General features: G+C 44.0%; 1 protein-coding gene across 11 annotated transcripts; it reads left to right on the top strand.

Moving 5' to 3' along the window:
- Positions 1 to 3,500: 3,500 nt before the first annotated feature.
- Positions 3,501 to 5,920, top strand: LOC123771618 (uncharacterized). Of its 11 annotated transcripts, none has more exons than XM_069313407.1 (3): positions 3,501 to 4,374; positions 4,605 to 4,700; positions 4,739 to 5,920. In XM_069313407.1, exon 1 carries the CDS (start codon positions 3,727 to 3,729, stop codon positions 4,201 to 4,203), a length of 477 nt encoding a protein of 158 aa, XP_069169508.1. In that variant the 5' UTR covers positions 3,501 to 3,726; the 3' UTR covers positions 4,204 to 4,374; positions 4,605 to 4,700; positions 4,739 to 5,920. The 11 variants fall into 11 exon arrangements, with proteins under 11 accessions (XP_069169508.1, XP_069169507.1, XP_069169504.1 ...); XM_069313406.1 differs by having other exon boundaries at positions 3,501 to 4,432; XM_069313403.1 differs by having other exon boundaries at positions 3,501 to 4,566.
- The last annotated feature ends 2,846 nt before the right edge of the window (positions 5,921 to 8,766 follow it).

Below are 8,766 nucleotides of genomic sequence, written 5' to 3'. Positions count from 1 at the left end.
CCAGAGAGGTATTCACTGACAACTGCTTGGGTATCTGTCTCTCTGTTTCTGTCTCTCGCTCTTTGTCTCTCACTGTCTCTCACTGTCTGCCTATCTCTCTTTGTCTCTCACTCTGTCTCTCACTGTCTGCCTATCTCTCTTTGTCTCTTACTCTCTGTCTATCTCTCTCCCTTACAAATAAAGTATCTAAATATATATATATATGCGGAAAATCCACAGAGAAATATGAAAGGAAGTGAACGTTAAAGCCGTTGTTGTATATTTCTCTGCGGATTTTCCGCATAAAATGATCAGTGTTTTTGGTATATATATATATATATATATATATATATATATATATATATATATATATATATATATATATATATATATATATTATATATATACAGATGTTTTATTTGTAAGGGGGAAAGATAGAGACAAAGAGAGAGACATAGACACAGAGTGAGAGATATAGAGACAAAAAGAGATATTTGACACATATTTGATATCTTATTTATTTATTTATTTAAGCATATACAAGAATGTACATAAGGAATGTGAGGATACAAATATGGTAATTACAGTCTTGTAAAGCCACTAGTACGCGCAGCGTTTCGGGCAGGTCCTTAATCTAAGAAAATTTTAAGGAGGTAAATACTTGCAAAATTTATAGACAAAAAAATGATAACAGATTACATGAAATGAAATAAAGAAGATGAGAGAAAATTGTAGGTACAGTATATTAAAGCACATAGGTAGCTAAGATTGATTGCAATGACAGCTTGAATGGTAGTTGACAAAAATTGGTAGTCACAATACAGCATATGGCTAGCACATAAAAGAAGACAGCAATGAACACAATGATAAGGTTGTTTGATATTACATACAAATTAGGAGATTGGGTAACACTAGGTACAGAGCAAATTTAAAGCTCAGTGTAGGAAACTAAGAAGATGAAGTTAGGCACTTTTTGGTTTTGCTTTTAAATAAGGCAAAAGTTTTACAGTTTTTCAATTCACTAGGGAGTGAGTTCCATAAACTAGGTCCCTTAATTTGCATAGAGTGTTTACACAGATTAAGTTTGACCCTGGGGATATCAAAGAGATATTTATTTCTGGTGTGGTGATAATGGGTCCTATTACATCTGTCCAGGGAGAGTTTCAGAGCATGGTTTGCATTTAAGAACAGGGTTTTGTAAATGTAGTTGACACAAGAGAATGTGTGGAGGGAGTTAATATTTAGCAAGTTTAGGGATTTAAACAAGTGAGCTGAGTGTTGTCTGAAAGCAGAGTTAGTTATTATTCTGATAACAGATTTTTGCTGTGTGATGATGGGCTTAAGGTGGTTTGCAGTGGTAGACCCCCATGCACATATACCATAATTAAGATAGGGGTAGATTAGTGCATAATATAGTGAGAGGAGAGCAGAGTTAGGAACATAATATCTGATTTTGGAGAGTATACCAACTGTCTTAGAGACTTTCTTAGTTATGTGTTGAATGTGGGTGCTGAAGTTGAGTCTCTTGTCTAGGAATAGGCCAAGAAACTTGCCATCATTTTTATTACTGATGTTAATGTTGTCTATCTGTAGCTGAATTGCATTTGATGATTTGCTTCCAAATAAGATGTAGTAAGTCTTTTCGATGTTTAATGTTAGTTTGTTCGTTGACATCCATAAGTGGACTTTTTTTAATTCATTATTCACAACATTATTTAGTGTATGTGGGTTGAGGTCTGAATAGATAAGGGTAGTATCATCAGCAAACAATGTAGGTTTGAGAATATTAGAGACATTAGGCAGATCATTGATATATATAAGAAATGGAAGAGGTCCTAAGATACTGCCCTGTGGCACTCCAACGGTAATTGGTAGAGTGGAAGAAGTTGTATCATTGATGGTTACATATTGGTGTCTGTCACTAAGATAGGATCGGATGTAGTCAAGGGCAAGGCCTCGGATTCCATAATGCTGGAGTTTAAGTAAGAGGTAGTTGTGATTAACAGTATCAAAGGCTTTTCTTAGGTCAATGAAGAGTCCAATCGGAAACTCATTTTTGTCAAGGGCTGAGTAGATAATGTCAAGGAGACTAATGATTGCATCGTTGGTGCTCTTTTGGGACCGGAAGCCAAACTGGCAGGGGCTGAGTATGTCGAATTTTACGAGGTAGGAATAGAGCTGTTTGTAAATAATTTTTTCAAATATTTTTGATAGAATGGGTAGATTTGATATTGGTCTATAATTGTTTATGTCCGCCGGATTGCCTCCTTTATGGACTGGCGTTACTCTTGCTTTTTTGAGGATATGAGGGAAGGTGTGACACTCTATAGATTTGTTGAACAGTAGTGCTATGGGTGGGGCAAGGGCATGGGAGGCTCTCTTGTACACAATGGACGGAATTTCACTGGTGTTCCTTGCCTTGGTTTTTAGAGAGTGTATGATGGACACAACATCTGCCGGGCTGATTGGTGAAAGGAGAAGATAGTTTGGATAGCTGCCTGAGAGATATGTGTTAATATGTGTCTGAGTCTGTGAATATCTGAAAATAACAATTGTTTCTACAAAGAATACAACCAGTTTTCACAACTAGCATACATACAGCGGCTGTATACAAGGAATACATCCAGTCCTGACTACTAGCATACATACAGCGGCTGTATACAAGGAATACATCCAGTCCTGACTACTAGCATACATACAGCGGCTGTATACAAGGAATACATACAGTCCTTACTACTAGCATACATACAGCGGCTGTATGCAAGGAATACATCCAGTCCTTACTACTAGCATACATACAGCGGCTGTATACAAGGAATACATCCAGTCCTGACTACTAGCATACATACAGCGGCTGTATACAAGGAATACATCCACTCCTGACTACTAGCATACATACAGCGGCTGTATACAAGGAATACATCCAGTCCTGACTACTAGCATACATACAGCGGCTGTATACAAGGAATACATCTAGTCCTCAGAGCTCATACAGCAGAATACAGCCGCTCATCGACATGTTGAGGTAACTGTCTGTACCGAGAACGTTCCGGTTATTTACTCAAGTATTTGATGAGACCGTCACTAAGAAAGTGACTTGAGACGTACAGACAAAATATATGAACACCGTAAAAGTTGGGCGTAACGTTTTGCGTTCAGTTGCCGGAGGAAACACGAAATAAAACGTAGCGCGCGCGTCCGTACACGAACTTTGCCAGCTGGAAACAACGTATCATGTCCGTGAAGTATCGTAGAGACCAAACGTTCGGGGAGTTAGACACCATTGTGATGCCACCCAACACTTTCTCTCTATCATAAACTCTACATTTTGCATTGCTTAAGTGAGGTCTACAGCAAAGTCGGTCGCAACTCTCCAAAACTGGTGGAAAATAACAGTTGGGAAGTTAATGCAACAGTGTAAGCAAGTAAGCAAGTCCGTGTTTGTTGTTGTATGTGTTGTAGAATAAGCAACACGGGACAGGACGAGGACGCGTTCACTCGACCGCTTTATAACAGGCGGCAGGAGGCTGTAATGTTCATTGGTGACCAGCGCCTAGTGAGGAGACTCCGCCTTCACTGTCATTCCCGACAACTATCGTACCCGCTGATTGTCACGCCTCATAACTGTCATATCCGCCGATTGTAAGCCCCGGCAACTGTCATATACCCGTAGACTGTCACTTCTGATACTGGTGATACCCGTCCACTTAACAGTCTTTTCTAAGCTCAGGAAGACTACTGGCGAAGATGAAGGTGACATGGGTGGTGGCGACACTGGTGGTGGTGGTGCTGGCAGTGACGGAGTGTCGACCAGTCGACCAGAACAAGGCCAGGAAAGGCGTCGAGAAACAAATGAAGCAGCTGAAAAAGCTGAAGTGTAAACCTAGGCAGCAGAAGTTGGTGGTGAAGGATGTACTGTCTGCTGACAACGACGTGAAGGACGCAGACTTCTGGCCGCAGGTGGTGGTGGTGAAGCGGTGTGACGACTCCTGCAGCTACTGCGGCGACGACATCGGGGTCGAGACCAAAAGATGTGTCCCGAGCAAGACCAAGACCAAGATGTTCTACCTGGCGCAGTACGACGACCAAGGTAACAGGCACTACACCCACTTCAAGACCCAAGAACACCTCCGCTGCTCCTGCACAACAGCCACAGCCGACAACACCGCCGACAACACCGCCGACAACAGCGCCGACACAACACTCCGTGAGGACCACGAGTGACCACGCCGCTTGTTGCTACCTTCACGTCCTCAAACAACAAGACAACAACAGTTGCAACTTGTCCTACCTTAATATTGTCCAGCACTTGCTAACTCACCCAGCATCACCGGCACGTGTGGGCGTCCCTCCCCGTGCAACACTTGGTGCCCTGGTACACGTGTGGTGGGACAGGTGTGGGCGTCCCTCCCCGTGCAACACTTGGTGCCCTGGTACACGTGTGGTGGGACAGGTGTGGGCGTCCCTCCCCGTACACGTGTGGTGGGACAGGTGTGGGCGTCCCTCCCCGTACACGTGTGGTGGGCCAGGTGTGGGCGTCCCTCCCCGTGCAACACTTGGTGCCCTGGTACACGTGTGGTGGGACAGGTGTGGGCGTCCCTCCCCGTACACGTGTGGTGAGCCAGGTGTGGGCGTCCCTCCCCGTACACGTGTGGTGGGCCAGGTGTGGGCGTCCCTCCCCGTGCAACACTTGGTGCCCTGGTACACGTGTGGTGGGACAGGTGTGGGCGTCCCTCCCCGTACACGTGTGGTGGGCCAGGTGTGGGCGTCCCTCCCCGTGCTGCAACACTTTTACTGTAAGAATGATATTCCGGGTAAACCAGTGAACTTGGATCGGATATTTCGCTGCAGACTTTGTGAGTGAAGTTGTTGTTGTGGACTGTTACGTGGTGGCGCTGTGACGGCTGTTGCTGCACCACCGTCACCCCATCACTGTGACGGCTGTTGCTGCACCACCGTCACCCCATCACTGTGACGGCTGTTGCTGCACCACCGTCACCCCATCACTGTGACGGCTGCACCTCCACCACCGTCACCCATCACTGTGACGGCTGGTGCTGCACCACCGTCACCCCATCACTGTGACGGCTGCACCTCCACCACCGTCACCCATCACTGTGACGGCTGGTGCTGCTCCTCCACCACCGTCACCCATCACCGAGCAACAGCTCCGGTAACTCACTAACCATTCCTGGCATTTTCTGAGTCATGTTGAGAGTTTGTGATACTAGAGTAAGTCTGTAACATAGAGGTCATGTTATGTTACAATATTGGCAAAATGTTTTGCCACAATGTATTTTCGGACCATAATATGGTTGGGAAATATTAGTCACTATATAAGGTAAAATGTATCTCATAATATAGAATGAATCATTGTAATATAATGAGGGGAAAATACGAGAACTTTTGTATGTATTAGTTAATGCTCAAGTAGTTTATTTATTCATTGTTTATAAGAATCCAGACTTAGATGTGTTAGGCGTGAAAGATGTGTGTAAACATTAGTGCTCTCTACCACTGTTATTCTCTGTTACTCGGACACATGTACACAAACTGTATGTGTCTCTCAGTAACAACCACAAATGTACTATGTATATAAAGAACATTTATCAAATGCATTGTGTTAACTCATTTAATTATATTTGTGGAATATATACACCTTTGAAATGTTGTGCACATCATTTTTAAACACTAAACATTCATAACCGAGTCCATATGCAGGTCCTCGGAGTGCGTCTAATGTTCCTCTTCTTCAGTAAATATTGGCTTCAAATGTTGCTATTTTTGTGAATATATTTGAGGCAGTTGTGTAAATACCGGTAACAAACATTCCTTTTCTGTATATATAGGTTAAAAAAGCAAGTATTGTATGAGTTTTATTTTTTTATTTTATGAACATGTAATATATTTTTGACTATTAAGAATAAAATATTAAAATATTTGCAATTTTTTTAGCATTACTTTATATGATGAGTCCTAATGTCGTGTTTGTGAGGAATGACCTTCGCCTCTCAACTGTCAATCTACTGGTGTACAGATTAATGATCCTATTGAGCTCTATCATATCTACACTTGAAACTGTGTATGGAGTCAGCCTCCACCACATCACTGCCTAATGCATTCCATTTATTAACTACTCTGACACTGAAAAAGTTCTTTCTAACATCCCTATGACTCTATGAATTGTAAACAAATGCAAAGTGCCGGTAGCACAGGCTCTCAGTATAGTGTGGAGGAAGAGCTTGGACACGGGGGAGATACCAGACGCACTTAAAGTAGCAGACATAGCCCCTCTACACAAGGGAGGGAGCAAAGCATTGGCAAAGAATTATAGACCAGTTGCACTAACATCGCACATCATAAAAGTATTTGAGAGAGTGATTAGGAGTCAGGTCACCAATTTCATGGAGACCAATGACCTTCACAACCCAGGCCAACATGGATTTCGAGCGGGAAGATCGTGCCTCTCACAGCTACTTGAGCACTACGACAAAGTCACTGAGGCATTAGAAGAAAAACAGAATGCTGATGTGATATACACGGACTTCGCAAAGGCTTTCGATAAATGTGACCATGGCGTGATAGCACACAAAATGAAGTCAATGGGAATAACCGGTAAAGTAGGACGCTGGATACTCAGTTTTCTGTCAAACAAGACTCAGCGAGTAACGGTCAACCATATAAAATCTAGTCCAAGTGCAGTTAAGAGCTCTGTACCTCAGGGTACAGTCCTTGCACCGCTGCTTTTCCTTATTTTCATATCAGATATAGACAAAAATACAAGTCACAGCTTCGTATCATCCTTTGCAGATGACACAAAAATCAGTATGAAAATTATCTCGGCTGAAGACATTGAAAAACTTCAAGCTGATATTAATAAAGTTTTCGACTGGGCATCAGAAAATAACATGATGTTTAACAGTGATAAATTCCAGGTACTCAGGTACGGTAAAAATGAGGACCTTAAACATAATACAGGGTATAGAACACAATCAAATGTACCCATAGTAGGAAAACAGCATGTAAAGGATTTGGGAATAATAATGTCTGACGACCTAACGTTTAAGGAGCATAACCAAGCAAATATTGCGACAGCCAGAAAAATGATAGGATGGATTACGAGAACTTTCAAATCCAGAGATCCCATCACAATGGTTGTACTCTTCAAGTCACTTGTGTTGTCCCGTCTTGAGCACTGCTCAGTACTCACTTCCCCCTTCAGAGCAGGAGAGATTGCTGAAATAGAGAGAATACAGAGATCATATACGGCACGCATAGACGCGATAAAGCACCTAAATTATTGGGATCGTCTCAAAGCCCTCCAAATGTATTCACTAGAAAGAAGACGAGAGAGATATCAAATAATATACACCTGGAAGATACTGGAGGGCCAAGTACCAAATCTACACAGTAAAATAACAACATACTGGAGTGAACGATATGGAAGAAAATGCAGAATAGAACCAGTGAAGAGCAGAGGTGCCATAGGCACAATCAGAGAACACTGTATAAACATCAGAGGTCCGTGGTTGTTCAACACCCTCCCAGCAAGCATAAGAAATATTGCCGGAACAACCGTGGACATCTTCAAGAGGAAACTAGACTTATTCCTTGAAAGGAGTGCCGGACCAACCGGGCTGTGGTGGGTATGTGGCCCCTACGGGCCGCTCCAAGCAACAGCCTAGTGGACCAAACTCTCACAAGTTAAGCCTGGCCTCGGGCCGGGCTTGGGAAGTAGAAGAACTCCCAGAACCCCATCAACCAGGTATCACCCAGGACTCATTTGGGTACTCAGTTTCCACCTGTGTCCCTTGTTCGCGTACCGTCCGTGTTAAAGTATCCGTCCTTATCTACCGTGTACATTATACGTCCTTATCTACTGGTACACTGTATACTGGTACACTGGTATACTGAACACTGGTACAGAACTTTGCCACGATCCCAGGATATGACATATTTCGGCCACTAAACTCCAATGAACACATCAACAAGAAGTCAGCGATGGTGTGCAACTGTCCACCTCACCCGCATGGCGGACACCACCGTGTCCCAATACTGTCACTATGGCGGTGTGTCCACTCACAGGATGAGTGACGCTGCCCAATACTGTCACTATGGCGGTGTGTCTACTCACAGGATGAGTGACGCTGCCCAATACTGTCACTATGGCGGTGTGTCCACTCACAAGATGAGTGGCGCTGCCCAATACTGTCACTATGGCGGTGTGTCCACTCACAAGATGAGTGGCGATGCCCAATACTGTCACTATGGCGGTGTGTCCACTCACAGGATGAGTGTTGCTGCCCAATACTGTCACTATGGCGGTGTGTCCACTCACAGGATGAGTGGCGCTGCCCAATACTGTCACTATGGCGGTGTGTCCACTCACAAGATGAGTGGCGCTGCCCAATACTGTCACTATGGTGGTGTGTCCACTCACAGGATGAGTGGCGATGCCCAATACTGTCACTATGGCGGTGTGTTCACTCACAAGATGAGTGGCGCTGCCCAATACTGTCACTATGGTGGTGTGTCCACTCACAGGATGAGTGTTGCTGCCCAATACTGTCACTATGGCGGTGTGTCCACTCACAGGATGAGTGGCGCTGCCCAATACTGTCACTATGGCGGTGTGTCCACTCACAGGATGAGTGTTGCTGCCCAATACTGTCACTATGGCGGTGTGTCCACTCACAGGATGAGTGTTGCTGCCCAATACTGTCACTATGGCGGTGTGTCCACTCACAGGATGAGTGGCGCTGCCCAATACTGTCACTATGGCGGTGT

This window comes from Procambarus clarkii, chromosome 75, assembly GCF_040958095.1.
Source record: "Procambarus clarkii isolate CNS0578487 chromosome 75, FALCON_Pclarkii_2.0, whole genome shotgun sequence".
NCBI classification, from domain to species: Eukaryota; Metazoa; Arthropoda; class Malacostraca; order Decapoda; family Cambaridae; genus Procambarus; species Procambarus clarkii.
Note: the sequence above shows the minus strand (reverse complement) of the source record. Positions and strands in the feature narration are given on the sequence as shown.